The 14274-nt window shown below is 39.4% G+C and overlaps 1 protein-coding gene across 4 annotated transcripts in view; it reads right to left on the bottom strand.

The window, feature by feature from the left end:
• Positions 1 to 14268, bottom strand: part of RBMS1 (RNA binding motif single stranded interacting protein 1) — a 149036-nt gene extending 134768 nt beyond the window's left edge. For 3 of the 4 annotated variants that reach the window (XM_085325883.1, XM_085325882.1, XM_085325884.1), the window contains exon 1: positions 14148 to 14268. In XM_085325883.1, the coding sequence (XP_085182009.1) occupies positions 14148 to 14222 (75 nt within the window). In that variant the 5' untranslated portion in view covers positions 14223 to 14268. Of the gene's footprint in view, positions 1 to 8512; positions 8536 to 14147 lie in introns of those variants that run through there. The other variant, XM_085325886.1, reaches the window with a different exon arrangement.
• Positions 14269 to 14274: the final 6 nt, after the last annotated feature.

The following is a 14274-nucleotide window of genomic DNA, read 5'->3' as shown; positions in this document are numbered from 1 at the left end:
GAACTTCAGCGGTGCCCAAAACGAGCTCTTGCAGAAYGGCGCCGTCAGCCTCCCCCTGCCGGGAACGCAGCCCCCCCGGGCGGCCTGGCAGCCACACGTCTTCTCGTGCCACGCGCTGGCACAGGTGCCCCAGCTCGCCGCTGAACTGTGCCTTTTCTCCTTCCTGCCCTTTTCTCATTCTTTTCCCTTATCTTTTCTCTGCAGCCATTTTCCTCTTTCAAAATCAGTTTTTCYTATATTTTCCAACTGTGCAGCTTTGTATTTTTCACTTACCTTTTCCTCTTCTCCCCAAATGGGATCTCAAATGACGACGTAAGGCTCTAGAGACAGGTCTAYTGCCAGCTTTAGGGGACTTTAAGCCACTTTCAGAGCTAAGCTCAATGCTAGAGGGGCGAAGAAAGTACAGCAGATCAGCCGTAGGGAACAACCCAGCTCTGTGCAAACCCATCGCTCCCGTGGCCAGCTGCTCCGGGTCTTGCTGAGGCAGTAACTAACAGCAGGTACCTCTCCCAAAGACATCTACCATTTAGTGATGTCAAGAGCATATAAAGTTACAGAAACCAGACTACTGCTGTATTGTTATCTTGTTGGTACCTTGATCCATTCTTTCCTTTCCTCTTTTCYAGATGCTATTCCTAAAAGCACTGATTATCAAAAATATTCTCACTAAAACTGTAAAACACAATGTAATTCTCAGACACGGCTCCCAGCTTTCGACTCCCAGAAATCAAAGCTCTGTCTCCTGAACATCTTGATACCAGGCAAGTCTTCTCTCCTCTGTCCCCAAGTGATGCACAGGAAACAGCACTTGAATTCTGCTTTAAATCTATAGGGTGGCACCAACCCTATATAGAAATTTGGCAGCTGCCTCCTTTAAACTGAAAAAAKGGAGGATTCTAATGAAATAAATATGAAAATTAATGGTATGATCTGTTTCTCATTTCTTCAGCTCATTAAAAAAAGTTAAAATTTTGGTGCATGATTTTTCTGCAAAGACTGGATTCTATGAAATTACAGAACGTGTGGAGCTCCATATTGGTGTCAATAAAAGGATGAAGATCTAAATTTACAAGAAAACTACAACCAAGTGTCCATTCTGTGTATGGATGACTTCATTATACACAGACAGCAACCCAGGATATTTTGTAAATAATACATGCACACACCTACTTCACTAGGTTGCCCAATATCCAAGTGACTTGAAGCACAGACTATCCTACAGAGTGGATACTACACTGTCAAGCACCAAACAATAATGATAACCAGTCAATCAAGGAAACTGAATCAACAGCGATCTTTTTCTACCAATTAGTAGCTAAATCTAAAGCAAAATATATATTCTATCCATTTTTAAGATGCATGTGTCTTACCACAACCAAAGCATAGCGATCTGCAGCATCTTCCCTAGATGATAATAACAATCAGACGGTATGCAGCATATTTTCCATCAGTGATAAAGATGGATTAAATCTGGGAAGATGACACTCAGAGAAATCCCTACTCTTAGAAAAGGCCYGCTGCAGAAATGGTAAAATCTCAKTTGTTCAATATATACGTTTCTAGACTTTACATGAAAATCAGCAAAAGAGAAGTCATTTATTCTAGTTTTGACAGAGTTGAATAGGGTGTAAGCAAGCATAGAAAATGGCCTGTTACATTTCATATGAGTAAAAAATAAGCATTCATTATTTATTTGTTCATTATTCAATTATTCATCTGACATGGAATTACACTCTTCAGTTTTAAAAGAAGGAACATGGTAGCAGATATTACATATGCATAGCTGCTTCTCTGCCTCTTTTTAGGACAACATTGCAAAGTAAGCTTCTGTCACTCTACTTTCATTTTGGAAATTCCATGGTTTTTGTGGTTTCTGGAAAGATGCATGGCTACTTACCATGTAAGTGTCAGATGTTAGATTACACTCCTTCCTGTTCCCAGGCATCCAACTAAATAAAAGTCCAAGAACAGCATTTAAAGTTTCTAAGAGCAGAAATATCCCATGTACAAATATCTCCTCAGTTATTCACAGCCTTACGCTTTTGTAAAATCTTCACTTTTATTTATGTTCAGTTAGTCCAGACACCATCAAAGTACATATTCTAAGATAAAGAAGGGAATAAAGAACTATTCAATTAGGCAATTTCATTTCTGTGATAATGACCTGGAGTCATCTGATAATTCTGCTGTCCTTGCAACTTTTTGGCTATGAGGAAGTCATCTTGAAGACAACATTATCCCATCTCAGGTACCTGAATACACAATTTGGCACATAATAGAAACCTGATTTTCAGAATTAATAAACAATTACAATCACACTATTTAGTTAGCAGTGAAAAAAATGAACTGACATTTGATGGGGTCTAATTTTTTTTTTCTAATCATCAATCTGGCTGCCAACTACTGCTGTGTGGGGTTTGGGGCATTTTTGGTCGATTTTTATTTTGTTGGTTTTTTTAAGACCTAGTAGTGGCAGCCTCTCTAAGATTACTTTCAGGGTTTGGATTCCTGAGAGTTTCCTATTACTATTCCTGCAACTGAAAATCTTTAGAAAAATTTGGGGAAGTCAGTATATAACAGACATTGGAAAGAAACACTAATCCAAGGACAGCAGGTTAAAGAAACTGCATGGGGAAGCAAATTCACCGGAGTCACCGCAGAACTGTCAATGAAGGACAAAAGGAGCAACCTAACTCCTCCACCCGTTTACCCTGCTAGAAAGCCAACATACTGCCCTTCTCAGCGCTCATTGCTGCTCTGAACGATGTCTGCTTGTGAAGATACAAGATTTAATTTGGGGTTAATTATTGTTTTATTTAATTTTTAATCCATATCCAAGACAAAAACTTGTGCAAAAAAAAAAATCACATTTGATGCAAAAACAGGAAATGTCAGCCTAAAGCGGYGATTTGGTAGGAGAATTTACACGTCTGTCACACTTTGTGGCAGTTCTGTAGCACTAGTTTTGTGCCAGGAGGAAAATAAACAAACAGTCAAACCTAATTCTTAAAATTTAAGTAGCTTAAAGAAGATATTTGCTTAAATGGGATAAGGGAATTCACATGCTGAAGAGATTACTGAAAYGTCATTTGCGTTTTTCTAGAACGCATATTCTGTCAAACAGAAAGAGGGAATCCCTTCCATACCTTTCCTTCACAAACGCTGTATCACAGCTTACAATGATGAAGCACAGGAGGAACGATAACAGATACTTTAGAGCCCCTTAATCTGATGATACAGTTATCAGGGTCTAATTTATAGAATCACAGATTAATTTAGGTTGAAAAGGACCTAAATTGGAAGGGAGGGCTGGGAGGTCATCAAGTCCAACTTCCCTCTGCGAGCAGGCTAGATCAGGCTGCTCAGGGAGAGACTGTCCAGATGAGATTTTGCTGTCTCCAAGGATGGAGATTCCACTGCCCCTCCGGGCACCTGTTCAAGTGCTTTACCCTCATGGTAAAAAAGGTTTTCCTCATATCTATTCAGAATTTTCTCATGTCACAGCTTGTGTCTGTTTTCTTGCATCCTATGGCAAATTGCCTTCTATGATAAAACTCCTAGATGTGTAGACAAGAGGAGAGAAATTAATGTCATTCACTTAGACCAAGGGTTTTGACACTGTCTCCTACAATATTCAAGAAAGGAATATTTCATTTTGGATGAGTAGACAACTAGACAGGTAAGAAATCAACTGGGTGGCCAGGCTCAGAGAATTGCAATTAATGGGTCATGATCCACCYGAAGGCTGGTAACAAGTGGAGCACCCCAGGGATCTACTGTTGGGGGCTGGAGCAAGTGGTCTATTGAAAAGAAGCTAAGGAAACTGGTGCTTGTTCAACCTAGAGAAGAAAAGGCTTTCACGGGACTTAATAGCAACTTTCAAGTACCTATGAGGAGGTTATCAGTAAGACAGAGCAAGGCTCTTCAAAGTGGTGTGTGGCGTGAGRATGCGAGGCAGTGGGCCTAAATTGGAGTAAGAGAGGTTCAGACTGGAAATAAGGAAACRTTTTTTCACCATGAGGATAGCCAGACATTGGAACAGGTTGCGCCAAGATGCTGTGCAGTCTCCATCCCCGGAGGCTTTCAAGACCAGACTGGATAAAGCCCTGAGCATCCTSGTCTTGATCTCCTAGCAGACTCTCCTTGGCAGAAGTTTGGACTAGAAACCTCTTGAGGTTTCTTCCAAACAATTTATCCTGTGATCCTACCCCCTCGCACCTCTAAGAGTCTTCTCCATCTTCTCCACACTTTCCCATTTAGCAGTGGTAGACAGCAGTAAAAACTTCCCTTATCTTCTTAATGCWGAACAAAGCCAGTTTCCTCAGCCTCTCCTCATATATCATGTCCCCTAGCCATGGTGGTGGCCCTCCATTGGCGTTGCACTAGTATGTCAATGTCTCTCTTGTACAGAGGAGACTAAAAACTGGACACAGTAATCTAGATAAAAAYGCTGAATAGAGAGGAATAATGACTTCCTTTAACCTGCTGGCTACAATTCTGCTAATGCAGCCTAGGATACTTAAACGGAATTCTTAAATGAAAATATGTTATGGTTTGGCTCAAATCCCATTGAAATTCTTATATTTATTTTTTTTAAGATAGAAACAAGTAAAGAACAGCAGCCTCCTCCAAACTAAAACACATGCAACATTCCCTTGTTTTTTGGACTAACATTCAAGGCTGCTCAGGAATTCACTGGGTGACAGGTCTTTGCAGATGCATAACAGGGATTTACACATATTCATCACAGAAGGAAAAAAAAAAAAACTTATGCAAATACAGACACGGAAAGCRTAGAGAACAAGCTAAACACAAGCACTGAGGATACAGTCCTGTGAAAGGCCACAACAAAGAAAACTCTGATTTGGGGAAAGGAACTTGGGACTGCGAACAAAGACTGCCACTTCTAAGATTCAGGACTCCTGCATTCAGGGAAACTGAAGTTTGACCATTCTCTGTAAAAAAATCAGGAGCATCAAAGAAATAACTGACGATCACCAATTTTTCCTTCTACCTGGAACAATYCAAGAATGTGGATTTTTTTGCTAGCTGACTGAGTCAAAAGAATTAAGAGGCATTCTGGAGTCTTTGATCCTATTAACAGGGATGTTTCCCCCCAGAAAGGTCCCCGTTCACATGTACTCTCCTCACCTCATTAATACGCGATTGGTAAAAACGAATGGCCACTAATCAGAAAAGCTACCTGGAGGAAACCAGAAAATCACAGGCACTATTTATGAAATTTAAAAGTTTATATCATAAACCCTCTCTAAACGTTTTTTCTTGGAGACAGACTGTTTTAGCTAGTACTTTTCCAAATGAGTCACTAACACCCTTGTCTTAATTCTGCAGCTGCTGCTAATTTGAAGTGCCAGCCTTCTCCCTCTCTCCCCAGAATGAAATAAAATATCAATGTTACAGTACGCTGAAAATGGAAAGTTAGCTGTGCAACGTTATGCTACAAGGCCTCTGGAAGTCCCTTTCACACTTGATTCTTTTCTCCCTAACTTAAGCCCTCTCAAAATGTACTAAGCCAACTTATTCCACATTTTCTTCCACATTCCTTGGTCATAAGAAAGACAGCCCCAAAACATTTTTAAACACTTAGCRCATCAATAATTTAAAATAGTAAAGTTTAAATTTAAATACACAAATTTAAACACAATTTAAAATAGTAAAAGAGAAATAGCATCATTTTTTTAAATGATTTTATCAGCTATCTACAATTATACACGATTAACAGATTTTGGTAACCTAAGCGTTATGTTGCATCTTCCATTGACTTTGATCCTTCATCATTTCTGCCAATGACATGGAAAGCCTTTTATTTAGGGAAAGAATCACCATGATTTTGTTGTACAAAAGTGATACCCAAGAGGGTGCACTTTTCTCAAGAACAACTTCACCCATAGCAAAGCAAATCTCAGACTCCTTAGGTACCTCATTAGTTATGCCTCTATAAAAACATATCACGTTTGGGAAGTTTTGGATTAGTTTTCAGCCACACCAGTCTCTTGACTCAGTTCATGAACTGATCATGCAAACGCCAGCGCCAGCACACGGGAAGGGACAGGAATGAGTTGCTGGAGGCAATGGGGAAGACAAGACTGCACTTTTTGGCTGCTGTGCATACTTCTGTAAAATTAAAGTGATTATGTAGCTATGGCCTGAGGGATAGAAGAGGTCACACATACTACCAGAGCCTATAAACTGCTATAGAAATTGTGTCAGTGTGTGTTGCCAAGAGACAAGCAAGGGAATTCAGTTCTTAACCTGTAGTAAAATCCTCAGAGTAAAGCCCATTCACTCTACCTCTGCATGGAAGATCAACAGTTTGCCCTCAATGCACAAGAGCGGCCTTGAACATTYTGAGTTGCACTTAGCATCAGTAAGCTCTGTTTACCTGCTTGAAATGTTTTTTAAACCAGTCATCACAGGACTTAGCTGCAGATTGAGATTCCAGCAGTTTACCTGAAACGCATTTTTTAACGATTTCATCAAGTCAGAGCAACTGAGATCAAATGCTTTCTTAAGCACTCAGAAATGTCACCAGAGTACGATGGCTCYCAAAATTACCAGGAAGCAAGTGAGCCATAGTACCTGGCTATACCCATGTCCAAGCTCTTAGTCTCCCTCAACTATGTGATAATATAATTYGCCTTAGAATTTAAGATAATTAGAYTTAAAGGCAGATCTCAGTATTACAACTAAGATAAATTTTTAAAAGTGCATGAAATCAGRTAATTATCATCTATTAACCAAGGTAAAYGTGTCCTGAATGTGTTGTGTGCCAGTGTTCTGAGTGAAATGAATTAAACTCAGATTAAAAACAAAATTTTAACCAGCATGTTTTCCCAGCATTTTTTAATTGTTTAACTAAGCAGATGATTTACACTGGGAATAGTTACGTGATCGCTACTTTGCCTGGGCCATAGAACAAGCATACAATACAACCAAGAATGAATACCTATCACTGTGTAGCACATTTCTGGCTAAATCTCAACATATGTCTTGAAAGGATTATTTCTCAAACCAGAAGCATAGTTTCATGAAAAACAATTTAATTTTTAAGGTACTGTGTTAATAATTCTTGATTATGACTACCGGGAAGGCTGAACCTGAAATATGCAACTGTACCAAGCTATATTTTCCAGCTTGTTACTCTGCCTTTGTTCAAACTTCCTCGCTGCTTCCACAACGAAGTGCCCTTCATTAGCAGCACTGGATGAGCAGCATCAATTACCTTTCCGAGTAAGAGCAAAGGAGCTACTATCAATGCTGACAGCAAAGAAYGTCACAAGATTTTAAAGCAGCTTAAAAATTCCATCCAAGTTTTATTTGGATGCATTGTGGTATATCCTAAATAGGCATCCTTCTGTAATGTATTGTTTTACTGAATAATAGATTTAGAAAACAATGCTTTAATATATTATTCTCCACTGGGATTTTTTTTAATAATTTTGCCCATCTTTCCATTGTTCCTTTAACGCTTAGTAGAAACTTTGAAATTTACTCTCAGTAAATTGAGATTGAGACCAGAAATTTTACGCTCTAACTAGAAGCAAAGTACTTTGCAGTAGAGTGTTTCTTTTACTAATAAGGGTAAGAATCTAAAAAGCATGCTCAACTGTGATTCATGAAAAAAAAACCTACAGTTGTTACAGAGAGTAACAGTAGAGTCATGAAGGAAGATATACTTCTTAAAAAAAATAAAAAATTAAAAATTAAAAAAAAACTTTTATTCACAGAAAATTAACTCCTGCCACAAACTTACTGGACACTTTTCATGACTGCCTTGGGATATTACTTTGACGATAAACCTAAAAAAATACACTAGCACAAATCAGACATACTACGTAATTCTGGTCTCTTACAGTTGTTGCCTAGGTACTGGATATAACCTCCATACAGCTTTGTCACTGATTTGAAGAGAGTTTTGGAATACAGCAGGTATCYGGTAGTTAATAATCAAACACCAAAGGAAAACAGCACACTGAGTAATTTTTTAAAGCCTTGACAAACCATATATTGCTTTATCACTTTTGTGAAAAAGTCGATCCCATAATACCATCAGAGTCAGGACTTGACTCATACAACAGCCATGAAGTTACCAGTCAATCAAGGACGAGGACCAATTTTTTTTTTTTTTTTTGATATTTGTTAGATGAGGTCAATGATACAGCATCAAATGAAGCCCAAAAGCCCAAAGCACAGTGGATTCCAAGGATGAGTTTAGTATCAAACTTTCAGAAATTACACAGCTAAGAATCTGTCATTTATACAATTTATGACATGAGGAAAATATTTTTCCACTGGCATTTGCAAGTTCAGTCTCTGAGTGCAAGTATATTTATAYCATTTATTCCTTCTAAAGACATTCCAGTACAGGACAAAACACACGGCTTTTTGAAACTTCCTTTTAAAAAGATTCCCCCTCAAAAAACATAAAATCAGCACATCTGCCACTGTTATTTTTCCCTGACTACAGCCCCCATCTGCACAATCCACTTACAGTCTGGTTGCACTGCCCAACTGCTCCTCCAGCACAGTGATGGTTATGAACACTGTGAATCACCAAGTACTTCAGTACAGTCAGCACATCCCAAGAATGAATCAAGCTTCTAGTGAATCAAATGCTGTTCCTCTGAAATCAAAGGCAAAACCCATGTTGACTTCAATGAACCCAGTCTTCAAAATGAAGGCACTGCAAAGTGTTTCTACGTTTAACGCATYTGTATCTTCATCTGAGCAATTTATATAGTTACAGCAACGATGAACGATACATTAGTGTATGTTCTTTCCAATTCTGCCAAACAACGCAGTGCTCCCGGTGTGGATTCCCTGCATTGGAGCATTCCTAAAGTCACAAGTATTAACAATGTATCCAGTTACATCCTACTTCTAATGTGTATTTACCCACTGGGCTATCTGATATGACTTCTCAAGAGAAGCTCTGATACAGAATAATTTAAGGCAAAACAAGTATTTCAAGGCAAAGACGAGAAACATTTACAAAGCTTTGTATGACCTTTGCATACTTGTACTGTGGCTGACCTTATCCATTTCTAGAAAGGCTTCAACTTTTGCAAATACAAGAACTATTCTAGAAATGGGTTCTGAAGAACCTATTTCAAGTTCTTAGCAAGCTACCCAAAATAAATCTTAAAAGATAAAAGGAGTTTTAACTGTGACAAGTATAGAGGTTTCCCACTCAAAGCAAGCTAGCTGGAACAATTACATAATACAACTCTATGTTTGAACTCTCGTTGCAACAGAAATTTGTATAAAAATAGAAAATTATATAAAGTAAGTGAATCTAAAAAGTCACTGGGCTGTCTGTTGGACAGATGCAAACAGGCACTCCCAGGTCTGGACTGGGCAAGTTTGGGAGAAGAGAAAGTGTTGTTTCTAGTGACCACTCTTCATTTCTCTATCTTTTACATCCCCTAATATTATTTTATACCACCAGGACTTTCAAATATTTCTTCAAATTTGATAGACTTTGAGCTTCTTTCCCTTTCACAACATGAAGTACTTTTTAAGGAATTCTTTGGACAGTTACACCTCTGGGGCACAATAAAACCCTAGCCTTGCRGGAACGGGAGAGAACACATTCAGGAGGCTAATGAAGCTAACAGGATCAGGTAACTGTTCAGAGACAAAAAGTTTGCCTGCAGCTAAACTGTGCTTTTAATGGATTCCCAAACCTAGTCCRGGACCAGAGAGATTCAGAATTATGGACAATTAATATAACTTATTTCACTCAGAAGTTATGCAAACTATTTCTATAAAATTCTACAAATACGTACATGTGTACTCTGTATGACTACAAACTTGACTTGCCTTCCAGTATGTAAAGATTTTACAGACACAGTGAATAAGGAATAACTCCAACCAAACTGATTAGAATTAGTAATCATTTACTCTGATTAAAATCAGGTCATAAGCTAGTAAAACTTTTTAAAGGGCAATAGACCTGCGCTGAATACAGAACGCCACGAGTGCAGCGGCAAAGGCACCCCATTAGCAGCTCACCACGAGAGCGTTTGACACCTTCTGCAGCAGAAGCATCTAGACAAGAAGCTTGTACATCAGTGTATTTTACATCATATACTATGGATACTATGTATAGTATATACTATGTATGTATAGTACATACTATACTATGGATTATCATTTGTCCCCTAATAAAGTTTCAGATCTGCTTTGTTTACAGTAAGCTCCATTTCAACAGATTTCCCACTTACCCCACCACCAGCAAAGCAGACTTGCGTAAAAATTTCCCATTTTAATGTTTGCTGTCATCAACATGAAAAAGCTTTTGACACAGTAAAATCTGTCTGCGCACTACAAGTTAGCATCAGTCTACAGTCCCTTCTAAAATCTACACAAAGCTCTAGAGACAGTAGTTTCTTCTACAGCTGCCAGGACGCTAATTTTGTGTCCACCAAATCACACTGTAACTTAACAAAAATTCACTTTAAGAGTTCATTTCTTTTGAGTCACTGTAACCAAATACCATACAAATGAATTAGGATTCAACTATCGCAGCAATATTATCTTTTATTATAAGGCRTTTAGGTTTTAAATAAACCATGAAATCTATGGGAAAGGCTACAGTTTACTAACTTGCTTTTAAGTAAACAGATTTCCTTTATGATACAAAAACCTATCAATAAAATTTGACAGTTATATTGTCATATTGTGGTCCAAATAAAAACCAGCAATACAGCTGGTTACCACAACTCATTTGTAACTCATTCTATGGAGTGCCCCTGAATTACATTTGATATTTAATAAAATGAAAATGAAGCATAAATTCACTTCTATTTCTCATTCAACTAAAGCAAGCACATCTTGGCATATACATACATATATATATATATATATATATATATATATACAGATATATATATATGCACACACACGCGCGTGTGTGTATGTGTATACACATTTGTATTTGTTTATGTGTGCATGTTCTGCTAAATATTATAATACTTTGCCTGGCACAGTGAGATTTTATTCCTACTCAAAGAGGCCTTTAAGCATTAGCAAAACATATCATCTTAATTAACATTATTTTCTAAAATTTTGAAGTACAGAATCTCTTTATTACAAACAAAGTATTAAGTAAGGTAATGAAAGACAACTGAATTGAAATTTGAAAAGCAACGATACAGAAAAACTCTTGAGGAAGGAATCTAAATGTTTAGAAATATCCATTGAACTGGAAAATATTTTTATGATGCTCTCTGATACACCAAACAATGTTGTGATATAGGAACTGTCATAAAACATACATTTATTRGAAGATGGAAAAGATCCAATGGATATGTCAAACATACAATTTGCCAGAGTAAAAACTGTAGCTGCCTAGAAAACGCAGAAGGTTTTTACAAGCTTCATCTTGAAGTCATTTCAAACTTTCTATTTTCAAAGCTATAATAATTTTTCATATTTAAAGCCTTGTACCTTATCTCCATGTTTATTTTGCTCATTTTATTTAAGCCCATGGCTTTTCTACTCTCTTTCGGTGCTGAACTCCTTAAGATTARGGGGAGGGGCACTGAATCACAGCAAATGTTTATATACTCTCCCTGAATATATTACGGAAACAGCCTGAGTTCTTCATGAATAAGATTATGGTGATCACAACAGATAAATACAAAATCTGTTTTTAAAATGTATAACATATTTTTGTACCAATTAAAGTAGCTGACAATATCAACATTTCACCCTATACAGCCATTAGGAATGCGAATAATTTCTAATAAATATTTTTGAGCTCTCTACAGAAAAAAAAATCTTTAAGTAATTCCCATCATCTCCTAATTATCAATTTGCAGTTTATTAGTCAGCATATTTTCTGTAATTACTTCAGTAAGGACAATATGAGAAGGAAAACATTCTTGTTTCCAAAACTCCTACTTTGCCCCCTGTAATCACGTACCACCACTCACCATACATTCAACAAAGGCTGTTCAATTCTATTATAATTTTTGTTTGATAAATAACAAAGACTTCCCCCGAATTACTGAAAAAAATTACATAGAGGATGACAGTTTGTTTTAGGGCTCAAACTGAAAATTATTAATTAAATTTATTTTTCTACATGTTCAGACAGAATCTATAATGAGAAAACTGCTTATAATACTGAATTCTACATGCTTGAATATTGAAACTTACAGTTATTGGCCCTTTTATTTACAATAAAGGGCCACCTTTTTCTATTAAAGATCAACATGTATCAGAACAGGAAACTTTCACTGAATCATCAGATATTTGCTTTCATGTGTGTAGGTCAAATGGCCATGTGCTCTCTCTGCTGAAACAAAGTAAGGTAATTTCAGGCTGTATAATTTTACAGCAAAGACTGTAAGATGTTTTGAAGATGTCATTGACTGTAACGCAAATCAATATTAAATTATCCGTACAGGAAACATTTTCAGAAGATGGTCCATCAAGCTCTCTCATAGGATCATGGGTTTCTAGGCTCATACCCTAATCACTACAGTAAGCTGTTACAGTTTATCTGCCTCTTCAATTATTTACAGGGCAAAAAAAGGCAAGTGACATTGCTTTATACATTAATGTGTGTGTGTGTCTGTGTATGTGTGTGTGTGTGTCTGTGTGTGTGTATTTAATGCTATGTACTTACTTTGTAACTTATTAATGCCATATAAAAATTAGGAAGATAAGTGTTTCTAAAGATTCTTTTCATCTGAGAATATTTACATAGAAGTGTCAAGTGATGCAAAAGGCTATCCGTTCAGGCTATCTTCTTAAAAAGAATGCGTTAAACATACCCAGCTAAAGAGTACTGAAGTGATTACTCTGCAGCATAATCTTTAAACAACTACAGCACTATTTAGCCAGATGTCGATTATGCATTTAAGAGAAAATTAGTTGTTTAATATCACCTAAAGACCTTTATCATATTTCTATAAATTTCTGTCTATATGAAAGCACATTTCTAAGCCTCCTCACTGCTCACTTGTAAATCATCTCATGACTGTCAAACTGAATTTATTTTTCAGCCAAACAACATAAATTACTTTTCACCATAGCGTAACAGGAATTGTAAGCAGGAGAGCCTATCAACTTTGCAGATTAAGAGAAAGAAATTCTTGTTCCATTACTGCTACACAACCAGGACGCTTCAATAWCAACAACAAAAATTAAGAACTTCTGAAAAAAAGTTCACGCGTTGAAGCCGCATATGGGTCTGTTTTGATTCGTGTGGGGAGGGACACTGGTGGTTGGAGAGGCTTATGCTAAATGTTCCAGACAGCTGATGCAACCACCTCTGCATCTGCCAGTTTGCAGTATGATGCTTCTAGAGCAGTGGGACTCGCTGCCCTTACAGGCTCAAAGGAGAGAGGGGGAGGAAAWAATAATAATAATAATAATAAWAAAAAAAAGCCAGAGAAAGGTGGAGATACAGCAGCACCACCACAGGAACAACTAAAATCAACTCTCCCGCAAACAGCTAGCCGCGTGCAACGGTACACACCAGGGGCCGGGCTGTAACTCAGCCCGTGAGCTACGAGATGAGGTCCAACTCCGCACACGAAGAGGAGCCCCGAGCCCGGCCAGCCGCGCCAGCGTCCACCACCGCCGCAAGCAGGGGGTCCGGCCACCCACCCCCGGCAGAGCAAAGCGCCCCCGCCTCGGCTGGAGGCGCAGCTATGCCCAGCGGAGAGCACCAGCTTGGGGCCTGCCGGTGAAAGTTTGGCTCCTTCCCCTGCCTTACGCGAGCCCGTGCTAGGTGGAGAAGCAGGCGCGGGGCCCGGCGGGCTCCGCAGCGCTCCGCTTCGCAGCGCGGTGGCCGAGGACGCGCCGGGGAAGGAGGTGGCACAGCGGGAGCCTGGGGAAGAGGAGGGGCGGCTCGGCGGCAGGGGAAGGCGAGGGGGCCGGAGGCAGGTCGCGGACGGGAAGCAGGGGGCGGCCCGGGCTCCCCCGCGCGCCCCCGGAGGCAGGAAGGGGCCGCCGGCTCTTTCCTGCCTCCGTGCCCCGCTCCGAGCTGCCGCCTCGCCGGGCCGCTGCCCCGCAGCCCCGGCCGCGCTCGGCGCCGGCCCCGGCGCCCTGGAGCGGCGCCAGGCGCAGCCCCGCCGCCCGCCCGCCCCCCCGGCGGTGCCGTAGCCTACCTTCGCCTGCAGATACTGGGGGTAGTAGTAGGTGGTGTACTGGGGGTACATCTGCTGTTTCCACACTTTGCCCATGAAGCTGGAAAGGTAGCCTGCAGTGCAGGGATGGGGGGGCACTTTGGGGGGC

Source organism: Rhea americana, unplaced genomic scaffold (genome assembly GCF_003343005.1).
Source record: "Rhea americana isolate MKP2758 unplaced genomic scaffold, rheAme1 scaffold_124, whole genome shotgun sequence".
NCBI classification, from domain to species: Eukaryota; Metazoa; Chordata; class Aves; order Rheiformes; family Rheidae; genus Rhea; species Rhea americana.
The sequence above is the reverse complement of the archived record's forward strand: the minus strand, read 5'-3'. Positions and strand labels throughout refer to the sequence as shown.